We start from the raw sequence: 12834 nt of genomic DNA, 5'->3' as shown, positions 1-12834 counted from the left end.
GAGCTTGCAGTGAGCCGAGATCGTGCCACTGCACTCCAGCCTGGGCGACAGAGGGAGACTCTGTCTCAAAAAAAAAAAAAAAAAAAAAAAAAAATTGAAACGTGTCTGTATATAAACATTGAAATGTGTCCGTATATATAAAACACATATATAACGTTTTTGTTACTTATACAAAGTAATAAAAACTCAGTAATGACTTAGATTCCTTCTAAGTCCCATGATCTTCCTGCTCTATCATCTCACAGGCATTGGTTTGGTTTTTTTTGTTTTTTTTTAGACGGAGTCTTGCTCTGTCGCCCAGGCTGGAGTGCAGTGGTGCCATCTCGGCTCACTGCAAGCTCCGCCTTCGGGTTCACGCCATTCTCCTGCCTCAGCCTCCCGAGTAGCTGGGACTACAGGCGCCCACCACCACGCCCGGCTAATTTTTTGTATTTTTAATAGAGATGGGGTTCCACTATGTTGGCCAGACTGGTCTGGAACTCCTGACCTCGTGATCCGCCCGCCTTGGCCTCCCAAAGTGCTGGGTTTACAGGCGTGAGCCACCGCTCGTGGCCTTGCTGGTAGATTCTTTAGTGGGAAGCTTCTGGACCTCCACAGGTGACTCTAGGGAAATACGGAAGCCCATTCTTTTAATTTGTTGGGGCCTAAACCCACAGTCAAAGTAAAGCAGAATAGGAAGCAATGTTAAAGAACATCAGATAAAGGAAGGCACTTAGTCAGTGTGTGCCTTCTGAGCACCTACCATATTCATAGCAGTGTAGTCGGCTATGGTGGCGGTAGCTGTGTGGTAATAGAAAATGGTAATTGTGGTTAGGGCTTAATAAACGTGATGAATAAATGAATGAATGTTGAGTGCTAGAGGGAAACAGTGAAGAAAATTTTAAAAGAAGTAGTTTAGGTATAGTAAACATGTAACTATAGGTAGAGTTTGATGATTTGGAACAGAGATTTTTTTTTATGGTAAGTGGTTAGATAACATGAAAAAAGTTAATAAGCAGAGTTCACAAGTGTTTTGAAGGAAGTGAAAAAACAGCAGTGAGTACTTCCATCTTTTCTCTCTTTTCCATGTCAGTAACCTGCATTGCTTTTCAACTGAGACCACTACTATATCCCGGTTCTTTCAGATGCTGCCTCTTCTATAGCTATAGTTATAGCAGAGAAGTTTTATAACTAAACAGTCAAAACTGTCTCCAGCTCCACTTCCACTTCTCTCTTGGTCATGCTGAGCCCCACTAAATTTGAAAAGTCTTTGGGGTTGGGAATTTACCAGCTGTGATTTTCTTTTGCAAAGGGCGGTTATTCCGTGATTGTTTGAGGTTCCCTGCCCCATTGCCACTGACCCATGGGACTCTCCCCTGCCACACACATACCACTTTTAAAAATTTGCAACCTTCTCTACTCCCTATGGTTTATTCCACAATTGTACCTTTTCTGTGACACACGTGGGGCCCTACTCCTGACTGCTGTTAACTAAGGTTTTTCATAGACCTTTCTTCGGCATAAGCAAAATATAAGGAACACAGATTAGATTTTTCTCTTAAAAAATGCATTTTAGCATTTTGCATTGAAACCAAAAGGGAGGTGTCTTACGAATATATGATGATTCATGCTTTTTGACATTTGAATCAATATTGTGGTATTTTAGATATTTGTCTTCTCCATTAAAAAGTATAGGTACAGCCTAACACCTGACTTCAGTCCCTGTTGACTTCCTTCCTTGAATGTACTTTCTCCAGTTCTTGAATGTACTCGATCTGTCTTTGGCTGATCTATCCACCCACAAACCTTACCTGGGTACAGTCTCTTTGAGATCAGTAACTGCATTTGTACCCTTCAACTTGAACACACTCATAATCCAAACCCAAATGATTTATATCAACAGAGAATTCCACCTCCCCAAAAATGTTTAAAAGTCATCTTGTGGGATGAAGGTAGTAGAAAAACATGGCAGCCAGGACACATGGATGTAAGGTGATAAATTTACAGCACTGGGCTGGCCAGCACAGACCTAAGGCATAAGTCAAGGTGATAAAATTAGGACTCAAAAACCAGAAAAAGAGAAGAGAACTAATGAGCAGAAATAACTTGTGGAATGAACACATGTTGAAGCTTTCTCACAGCTTTAGACAGTCCCAAGAATTATTTCTTCAGAGAGAAGAATATTGAAAATAGCCTCGTGAGTAGTCATTTTGTCTTGATCTTAAAAATCTCCCATCTATCGTGCTCCTAAGACTTGGTCATATCTTCAAGATTAAAAGTCCAAAAACCAATACTGTGCAGAGATATAATTGTATATGTGCTCTTATTTCATCTGGGGCATTACCTGATATTTTCAACTAAACATAAAAATAGTTTTACTATCTTTATTTTCATTGGCAACAGCACCAGTGAATGCTTTTTTTTTTTTTTTTTAAATGAAGATCTTCAAAGATCTTAGAGTCTGGCTGAGGGGAAAGGATATCAAAAGAATATCAATCAACATACCAGTGAGTATATCATTTGTGCCAGTGAGTGGTATAGACAAAGCCTCTTATTAACTGTTTATTATTTTCCAGGAGAATTGACTTTAGAAGAATTTATCAATGGCATGGCAAAAGATCAGGATCTCCTGGAGATTGTTTACAAGAGCTTCGACTTCTCCAATGTGCTGAGAGTAATCTGTAATGGGAAGCAGCCAGACACGGAGACAGACTCCTCCAAATCTCCTGACAAGGCTGGTCTAGGGAAGGTGAAAATGAAGTATCTGTGAGAATACCTTTCCCAGCTATCAATGAGCACAACATTTCAGTAGAGAAGAAATAGAATCTTCACCATGTACATGCTGTTGATTTCAGGTCTTTGTTATAATTCATATAGGCTTGTGAATATAGCACTTATTTTAATCCAATAGAGACTTCCATAAAGATCCTAAACAGATGCATTGTTGCTTTTCTGTGCTCTCTCTGCAGATTAAAACATAATGATTACACTGAAGGATTGTCTCCATACCTATCCGTTCAAATTAGAACTCTCATATGTGTTTCCTTGTGCACTTAATCTACACCTTAGAATAGATCTGGATTATCAGTTGGAAAGTGTCTCCACAGTTTAGCATCCTTAGATTAAACATTCATGTGGTAAATGTGTTTGCTGCCTCTTTGCTCTTGTTGCATCTGTATATTATAAATGACTGAGTTCTGGCTTATTTGAGAAACTTTTTTTTCTGCGCTTATTTCTCATTCGTGAATGCTGTCTTGCATTAGTAATGACGCTCCGCTTCAAAAGAAAAATCTTAAGCTATGTAGTAAGAGGAGAAAACTTCAGGCTGGGCAGTGAGAATGTTTTCATATGATTCGTTATAAATTTGCGTCCAGTTGTGCATGAAAATGTGATGTATCATCTGTAATTATTATGCCAGTTGGAGGTTTGATCAGAACAGCAGACAGCCAGGCTATGCAACAACAAGCACTTGACATTTTAAACGGTCCTGACATTATAGCTCTGACATTTCATTTTTTATATCCTTTCCAGAAAATGAAATGATGAATGGGATTTCTTGATGGGTTAGAACTTTTTAAGGCTTGAGTTCTGTATCACAGGCCCATTAGTATGTCTGTCAACGACTGGCTTTCTTGTAGAAACACAGTGGAGGTTTCTAAGACCAGATGTGAACCATCTTTATGTCAAAAGCTTCATAATTAGGCTTTCATATTCAAATTTGGGTTAAAAACACACAACTGGAAGACTACAAAGACAGAGTTGGACTATCCATTTCTCCCTCACAGCTGTCCGAGCAGATCAGTGCAGAAACGGAGGCACGGAGGAAATAAATGGCAGTAGAAATGAAGTATAAATGGAGGTCAAGAAAAAGATATAGATGAACATTTAGATGAACATATAGATGGAGGGAGAAACGTCCTCGGAATTTTTTTCCAAAAGATTTCGAGGAGATTCACAAAGATGTATGCAATGCAAGATAAAATGTTGAAATAAAATTATCACAGATAATGCAAGGAAAATTATTGTAGCCGTGGTGACACAAAGTTTACTCATTTGCAAAAGGTGGGTAAGGTGGGTTACTCTTTGGACTCTGAGACTCCTAGAAGTGAAAAGGGAAACATCATTATAAGAGCCAGAATATCAGCAAGGTAAACAATCCCACGAAGTTGTTGTGTTGCCAGATGACATTGTGCCTTAAACTGTCCAATGTTCCATGTATTGTTAAGATTTGCAAATGCAAGGTATAAGGATAATGCTAAACAGAACTCATTTTCCTTGTAGCTTAATCTTTCTCAAGGTATCTCAACCAATTTAGGGAAAAGGCAGCAGTTTCAAGGCAGAAGGTGTTGCTTCCCAAGTTCACCCCGTCTTGGCTTTCGCTTACAGAATTCCCATCCAATGCTTCCCTCCCTGGCCTGGCTATTTTCACTACTGGTGGCACCATTCTCACTCCAGGCATTGTATTGTATTCATAGATCCTTTCAACTCAGTGGACTTTGTAACCTCAACATCCTCCCCTCCACCCATCTTTCATGGGCACTCAGGGCCCTTCTGTTCCTCTGTCCCAGGACTCAACCACCTCTGCACACCCCACTCAGAGGAAAGAGAAGGAGATGATGGATGGGAGAGTGCAAGGAGGAAGTTGGGACATTGGCAGGAACAGCAGGCAGCAAGTTGGAATACAAGAGAAGGGCTTGGGAGTCAGGCAAGCCTGGGTCTGAATCAAGTTCTATTAGCATGTTCTAATAGCATGTACTTTGTGACTCTGGGGAAATGACAAAACTTCTTTGAGTCTCAGCTACCAAAATTAAATGGGGATAACAGCAACATCTCTGGACTATTAGGATTAAATAAGTCTGCTCAGCAAAATTCCAGAGTAAGTACTGGCCTGTGCTAGGCTGTCACTATGTCTCATCTGGATTATTCTAGTGATTTCCTAAACAATCTCCCTACTTCAACCCTTGTCCCTCCACAGTCTATTCTCAATAGAGCAGCCAGAGTGACCCAATGAAAGCATAAGGCACACTGACTTGATCTTTACAAGTTATATGAATATATCAAATTATTACATGTACCCCCAAACTATGTACATCTATTATGCATAAATTAAAAAAAGAAAAAATAATCTTACCTATAGATAAAATGTATACTGACACAAGAAAATGTTCATGAGTGGTTGCCGAGTGAAAAAAAATTATGCTATAATAAAAATACATATTATTGTTTTTAAAAAGCGTAAGGCAGAGCCTGATTTAAAACTCCCGTGTGGCTCCTATTTTCATTCAAGATAAAAGTCAAAGTTCTCAGAGTGGCCTTTAGGGCTTTACGTAATCTACCCGCTCTTCTCGCCTTATTTTTCTCGCTTCATTTGCTGCTACTCTTGCCCTCATTCACTCCGCTTCAGCCACAGAGGCCACTTCTAAACCACTCCAAGCACAGCACTCCTCAGGGACTTGGCTCTTGCTATCCTCGGCCTGGGATATTTACTTCTAGAATATCAACATGACTTTTTCTTTCACTTCCATCAAGCTTTTGCTCCACTGAAGCTTTTCCTAATTGTAACCTCCTCAATGAGGCCTTTCCTGACCAACTTTCTAAATTGCAAAAGTCCATTTCCTTCACCCTCACACCCTCTATCCTCCTACCCTACTCAATTTTAGAAGTAGTGTTAGAAGGTAGTGTTTGCTACCTTCTAACCTACTATACCATTGCTTATTTTGTTTATTCTTTGTTTCTCTTCTCTGGAATATGAATTCTACAAGGCAAAGATTTTTGGCTCTTTAGTTTATTAATAGATCCTCAGTACTTATGACGCAGCCTAGCACATAGTAGGCACTTAACAAATATGTTGAATGAATAGAGGAAATAAAAACCTTGTCAATAATTATACACCTTAAAAGTGACAGAGCTAACAAAACTCAATTTCTTTTGCAGAGTCTTTCATACTATGTGTCCCTTCATTAGATCGCAGAAATCATAATGGGGAAAGTAGTTTTGAAAATAGTTTTTTCTATTATCCTTGAAATTAACTTCCATGGGATCTCATATCATCCAACTGATGCTGCCATTTAAAAAATATTTTTGGAATTGGCTTTTAAGCAGTTGCTTGATCACACAAGAAAATCATAATGTTATCATCATATTATCATCCCAGCTGCTGATGGTTTTGGTTTTTGATTTGCAGTTTTCTTACCACAGTAACATTTGTTTATCTGTACTCTGGTCACCTGACTTGATTACAAATTGTTTCTGGCTTTTTCCAGAATTCAAAATATATCCTGAAAACTAGAATGATGTACCACCACTAAACACAAAATGGTTCTCAAAATATAAATAGATTTTTAAAATACTTAACACAAAAGTATGTAATCCAAAAATTAAAAAGAAAAGAAAAAGTTAAATTCATTTGTACAAGTATGAGAAACATCTAACACATTTAAAATACAAAACCTTAGACAAATTCACAAGAACAACACGAAGATTCCAAAGATGGGGAAACTATCAGGATAGTTTTGCAAAGGAGGAAATACACTGACTACTAAACATACAAAAAATATTTTAAGGTCACAGATGATAAGAAAAAAACCTACAAATTAAAACAAAACTTAGAAACAATTTTATACGTCAAATTTAAAGTTGCTTTAGAAAAAATCAATCTGATGGTAACATTCAGAGAAGGGGGTTGACAGATATAAAGGAATTCTTTGTACTGTTTTTACAACTTTTCTGTAAATCTAAAATTAGTTTAAAGGTTAAAAAAATAAATGCCCTGTTCAGTTTTATTGATCTATTTGTCTATTCCTGCATCAATACCATACTCTGTAAATTACTGTAACATTACAATAAGTCTTGATATCTGATATCTGCTTTCTTTTTTCTTCTTGCAATTTCCTTGGCTATACCTGACCCTTGGTATTTTTATGCTAAATGTAAAGTCAGCTTGCCGGTTTTCACAAAACCACTGCTGGGATTGTCTATGAGAATAACATTGAATTTATAGGTCAGTTAGGGGAAAGAAAAGTGAAAGACAAAAATGTAAAAGTGAAAGAGAAAAAATGTGAGCTGTAACAACAGCACACTGAGTGTATCTTCCTCTTTTATCTCTGTGAGCTCCTCTCCTAGGTCTTGTAAAAAGAGTAGAGCTGGACCTGACCAGAGCTTGGATCTCTCTAGATTTACTGTCTGGTCTAATTGGTATACAGTTTATTTTTCTATGTGGAGGATTCTTTTCTGATAAAATATTAATCTGGTATGAAAGATAAAGCTCTCGGCCGGGCACGGTGGTGGCTCACACCTGTAATCCTAGCACTTTGGGAGGCCGAGGGGGGTGGATTGCCTGAGCTCAGGAGTTCGAGACCAGCCTGGGCAACATAGTGAAACCCCATTTCTACTAAGATAATAATAAAAAAAAATTAGGCAGGCGTGGTGGTGGGCGCCTGTAGTCCCAGCTACTCTGGAGGCTGAGGGAGGAGAATCGCTTGAACCTGGGAGGCAGAGCTTGCAGTGAGCCTAGATCGAGCCGCTGCATTCCAGTCCTATTTTAGCAGGTGTTTATATCATGATTTCAGGTAAATTGATGACTTTGCTTACATCAGCTTAGGAGTGGAGGATAAGAATTACTTTCAGTAGAACAGTCAACAGCAGAATCCTAGCTTGACATAGCTTCAGCAAAGAGGAAAATATCCTCACACATGTAACTTAAACATTCAGACAGCTGGATACAAGGGCTCAAATGATGATGTTATCAGCTCTCTGGATCTCTCATCTTTGTTCTCTCTCTGTACGCTGGCCTCATACTCTTCTTCAGTGTCCTCCCTAAGGCTGAGATAGATGGCCACAAATGAATCTAACCCAATTCTCCATCCCCACGGAAAACAGTCCCTTCATCCCACCCCCTCCACCAACGCCCATGTGTCAAATCTGAGGGAAGCCTGTGCTGCTTAGGACTATTGTCTCTATCAGCCACTGTGCCTAGGAAGGTGGAAGGTATGTCTAGCCTTGCTCTCACACACACCTTCTTTGTCTTGGTGTATATTGTGGGATGGGGCAGGCTGTGTGGGGAGCCATCCTCAGCCTCACCTGAATCTCAGAAATGGGTTTCCTACAGCAGGGAGGAGTTCTGTTTCCAGAAGGCAGAGAGCTGGACAGGCGAGAATAGCACATGGTGCTGAAGTTACAGAAGTACTGAGCCTCATTCCACGTCACATATGGTAGAGAGCTAAGTGAATGACAAAGTAAAGCAAAGCACCTTTTGTTAAATACTGTAGAAACAAACTATTGTAGAATTAATGCAAATTTTAAGCATTGTCTGAAAAATGTTTTTAAATTTAAGCATGGTCTAAAATACTGTAGAAGTCTTTTCCTATTAGGACTTTACCCCTAGATTTATTGAGGTAAAATTGATGAATTAAAATTGTACATGTTTAAGAGATACAACACGATGATTTTATATGTGTATACATTGTGAAATGATTACCACAATTAAGTTAATTAACACACCTCACATCACCTCACATGTGTCTGTGGTGAGAACACTCTTTTTTTTTTTTTTTTTTGAGATAGAGTCTCGCTCTGTCGCACGCAGGCTGGAGTGCAGTGGTGCGATCTCGGCTCACTGCAAGCTCTGCCTCCCGGGTTCAAGCCATTCTCCTGCCTCAGCCTCCAGAGTAGCTGGGACTACAGGCGCCCGCCACCACACCTGGCTAATTTTTTTTTTTTTTAATATTTTTAGTAGAGACGGGGTTTCACCATGTTAGCCAGGATGATCTCGATCTCCTGACTTTGTGATCTGCCCGCCTCAGCCTCCCCAAGTGCTGAGATTACAGGCGTGAGCCACCGTGCTGGGCCAAGAACACTCTTTTAGCAATTTTCAAGCATATAATACAGTATTATTAATTATAGTTGCTATGCTGTACAATGGAGCCCCAGAATCTATTCATTTTATAAGTTTGTACCCTTTGACAAACATCTCCTAATTCCCCTGACCCCACAGCCCCTGGCAATCACTACCGTACTCTGCTTCTCTGAGTTGGACTGTTTTAGATTCCAAGTACAAATGAGATAATGCAGTTTTCGTCTTTTTGTGTCTGGCTTATTTCACTTTGCATAAAGTCCTCAAGGTTCATTCACATTTTTCTCATATAGAAGTATTTCCTCCATTTTCATGGCTGAATAATATTTCTTTAAGTATATATGTACTTAAAGAATTAATACTTAAAGAAATATTATTTAAGAAATTTTCTTATCTATTTTCTTTATCCATTCATTCATTCATCCATGAGCATTTCTCTAAGTACTCAGGACTATTCCTATTGCTAACATGATCCCCGTAAGACTTTGGCACTTTCCCACCGCCAGCTGGAGAATGTACCCCCAGTCACCTACTAATAACCACTGCTCCAGGCACTGGGTGAACGCTCCCAATTCCCTTCATCACTTCAGTGACCACAATCCTGGCTGCCCGTTAGAATCTCTCAGGAGGCTTTACAAAATCCCAAAGATCAGGTTATACCTGAGGCCATGTGAATCAGAATCTCTGGGATTGAGACCCAGACTTCAGCAATTTTTAAAGCTCTTTGGGTGATTCCAATTTGCAGCCAAGGTTGGGTACCTGATCCAGTGGATGACAGCCTGTATGCTGACTCAGCCTAGACAATCCTTGCTTTCCTATTGGAGTGATAAAACATAGAGGACTAAGATTGAATAATGACACGAGAGAGAATGGACAAGAAAGTATCATAGCTCTGCCTGCATTGGTTTTAGGCCGTGAATCCCAAACAAGAAGCTGATGGGCCAGACCCAATCATTTATGGTACCCACAGCATATTTTAACAATTAAAAAAAAATCACATGGATTTTTTTATCTTGTCTTGAAATTTAAAGACTGAGGCAATACTGGGCAGCAACTAGTGAGCTGCTGTTGAGTAACAACAACCTTCTCGAGGCAGAAAATGGATTTTCCAGTTTGTCGTAGCTTCGTCACTCTCTTTTAACACAGACATAAAGATGCACTGATGCAGATATAATTGAGATGCAGGTATACATAGAGCCACTATGGCTATCACAGGGACGTAAAGGAGATGCTGACAGATCTCAATGATTCTCTTCTCCACCTAGGCAAACTTAACACCTTGAGGCAGAATTCATTCAATGCAATTATTTAATTCAACAACCACAAATAATAGCATGTACAGTACATTCCAATTTACAGAGAACATTCACACTCATTTTTCATCTGATCTTCATAGAAGTTATATGAAGAAGGCTTTATTATGCTTCCTACTTCACAGATGAAAAAATTGAGGCTCAGATGATTTCAAGAGATTTTAGGTCATTAAGTCCCCAAATCAGGACTTGAATATATGCTTTTTATCTTAAATCCCATACTCTCAATTATAACATGTTGTACTCCTCCCCAAAGAACAGTAACAGCTTGAAAGGCATGTTGAAAAGTTGTAATGGGTAATGGAGCTAGAAAACTCTAGGATCTCTGGGTGCTGATTATATGCATAAGGCACCCTCAGACCATACCTAGCACAAGCTAAAACCAGTTACAGCTGTCTGCCTTCTATAAAGAAGGGCCTTAAACGCATGATTAATTTGGCTAAGGGCCAAACGAGCACCATAAGTACCATAAACATTAATTTGTACTTTACTTATCCAGAAATTTTGAAAAATTTAAACCTTTCTAAACTGAAGTTCACTTTGAAACTTATATAACTCCATAATATTTACCAACATATATGGTAAAATATAATTTGCTAGGGATTCAGAAAGGAAATTGACAAAAGATTTTGATTCCTTGACTCTTTTTTTTTTTTTTTTTTTTTTTGAGACGGAGTCTTGCTCTGTCGCCCAGGCTGGAGTGCAGTGGCGCAATCTCGGCTCACTGCAAGCTCCGCCTCCCGGGTTCACGCCATTCTCCTGCCTCAGCCTCTCCTAGTAGCTGGGACTACAGGCACCCGCCACCACGCCCGGCTAATTTTTTGTATTTTTAGTAGAGACGGGGTTTCACCGTGGTCTCGATCTCCTGACCTCGTGACCCGCCCGCGTCGGCCTCCCAAAGTGCTGGGATTCCTTGACTCTTGAATTTCATATACAGGATTTAGAGAGAAACTCTATTTCAAGGATAACTATCTATCTAGATTGACAGTTTCTGATTTGTCACTATTTTCTCCTTATTGAAGGTAAATAACTTGGCATTGTGCCTGGATATGTACTGTAAATGAACAGTACATTTTAGTTCTTATAATTATTACAATTATCCTTCCAATCTTTTTTACACCGGACTTTTTATTTGACGTGTCCTTGCCATGGTTTCTTGCACTTAGTATACCTTTTTAGTTACATTGAATAAATGTTTGTTACATTGAACTAAGATAAACAACTTTGTAAATTTTGATGTACAAATTCCAAAAAGATCCTTGGTGGAGATTTTGATAAATTTCTGCACTGTAGAATATGCAAAATGTTTTTAGAATAATGTGACGATACCTATTAAAAGTTAAACAGTTTATTAATTTTAAATATCTTTTTAATAGTGAAGTACTATAGCAAATATTTACTGATTAATGCAATTTAATAATCACTAATTTATTGGTCTGTAAATTGGGCTTTCCTCTCATTCAATCTGGTTTCTCTCAGTTGATCCAGTGAAACTTTACTGTAAAAAAGTTACTTTTATAATTGTAATTATCACAGTAACAAATTTTAAGACATTATCAACTAAAATTAAACTTGAGGAAAAAAATTGTTGAAATTCCAGAATTTAATTTTATATTATATGTTTAAAACATCATGATATCAGAGGGAAAGATAAATGTCAAGTGCAAAATTCCTAAAATCAGTAAGAAAAAGACAAGCAACCATGTGGAAAAATGCATAAAGTTTGGAAACAGAATTATCCCAGAAACATGAGAAGACATTTAGCCTCGCTGGTAATCAGAAAAATACAAAATAAAGCAATAATTGTTTTATTGTCGGATTGGAAAAAATACAAAGTAATAATATCAAAGTTGGTATCTAGGATGGATGAGGGCAAAGAAGAGTCCTCATTCGCTGCTGTGGAAATATCATAATCTCTCAGGTCACTGGTTAAAATTAAATATGTGCATACCCTATCAGCCGGGGTTTCCTCCTTTTTAAATCTACTCTAGAGAAACATTCACACATATGCTTAAGGAGACATATACAAGGATACATATTGCAGCTTTGTTTGTAAGAGGGAAAGTTGAAAACAAATTGTCTATCAATTTGGAACAGGTAAGTAAACAGATATACTTGCATTAGTTGGGGATTAGTTCCTGTTGTACACAATAGATAATTTGATTTGGAGTGTTCTGACCAAATGCATTATTATTATTTTTTTTTCACACTGCAGAATTTAGAGGTAGTTGGTCCAGGGCTGGTGTAGCAAATTCAAAATATCATCCAAGTGTCAGACTCCTTCTGTCTTTCCGATTTGCTGCCCGTAAGTGTTGCTCCCAACCTCATGGTCACAGGAGGCTCCTGACCCCTCTCTCTGAGCATCGCAACTGTGTTTCAGAAGGAAGGAGGAAGGGACAGGACACTGTGACAGCAGAGTCAGTGGCATTTGAAAAGCTTTTCTAAAAGCCTCACATAGTGACCTCCACTTCCAGATTTTGGCCAGAACTGTGTCATATATCACCCTAGCTACAAGAGAGCATGTAGCATTTTATGTGGGCATGTTGTGATTCTAAATAAAATCAGGAGGAAGGAGGAAGGGTAGAATAGATCCTGGATTGGCAAACAGCTATACCTTCAACAATACTCATAAATGGAATATTGTTAGGGATGTGCTAGATCCAAAAGAATCAAACTAGATAGATCTCTGAG

At 38.7% G+C, this 12834-nt stretch overlaps 1 protein-coding gene across 2 annotated transcripts in view; it reads left to right on the top strand.

The window, feature by feature from the left end:
* Positions 1-2973, top strand: part of GUCA1C (guanylate cyclase activator 1C) — a 50868-nt gene extending 47895 nt beyond the window's left edge. Inside the window, exon 4 of one of the 2 annotated variants that reach the window (XM_055259778.1) lies at positions 2556-2973. In XM_055259778.1, the coding sequence (XP_055115753.1) occupies positions 2556-2749 (194 nt within the window). In that variant the 3' untranslated portion in view covers positions 2750-2973. The remainder of the gene's footprint in view (positions 1-2555) is intronic. The other variant, XM_055259779.1, reaches the window with a different exon arrangement.
* Positions 2974-12834: the final 9861 nt, after the last annotated feature.

This window comes from Symphalangus syndactylus, chromosome 21 (genome assembly GCF_028878055.3).
Source record: "Symphalangus syndactylus isolate Jambi chromosome 21, NHGRI_mSymSyn1-v2.1_pri, whole genome shotgun sequence".
Classification (NCBI taxonomy): Eukaryota; Metazoa; Chordata; class Mammalia; order Primates; family Hylobatidae; genus Symphalangus; species Symphalangus syndactylus.
Note: the sequence above shows the minus strand (reverse complement) of the source record. Positions and strands in the feature narration are given on the sequence as shown.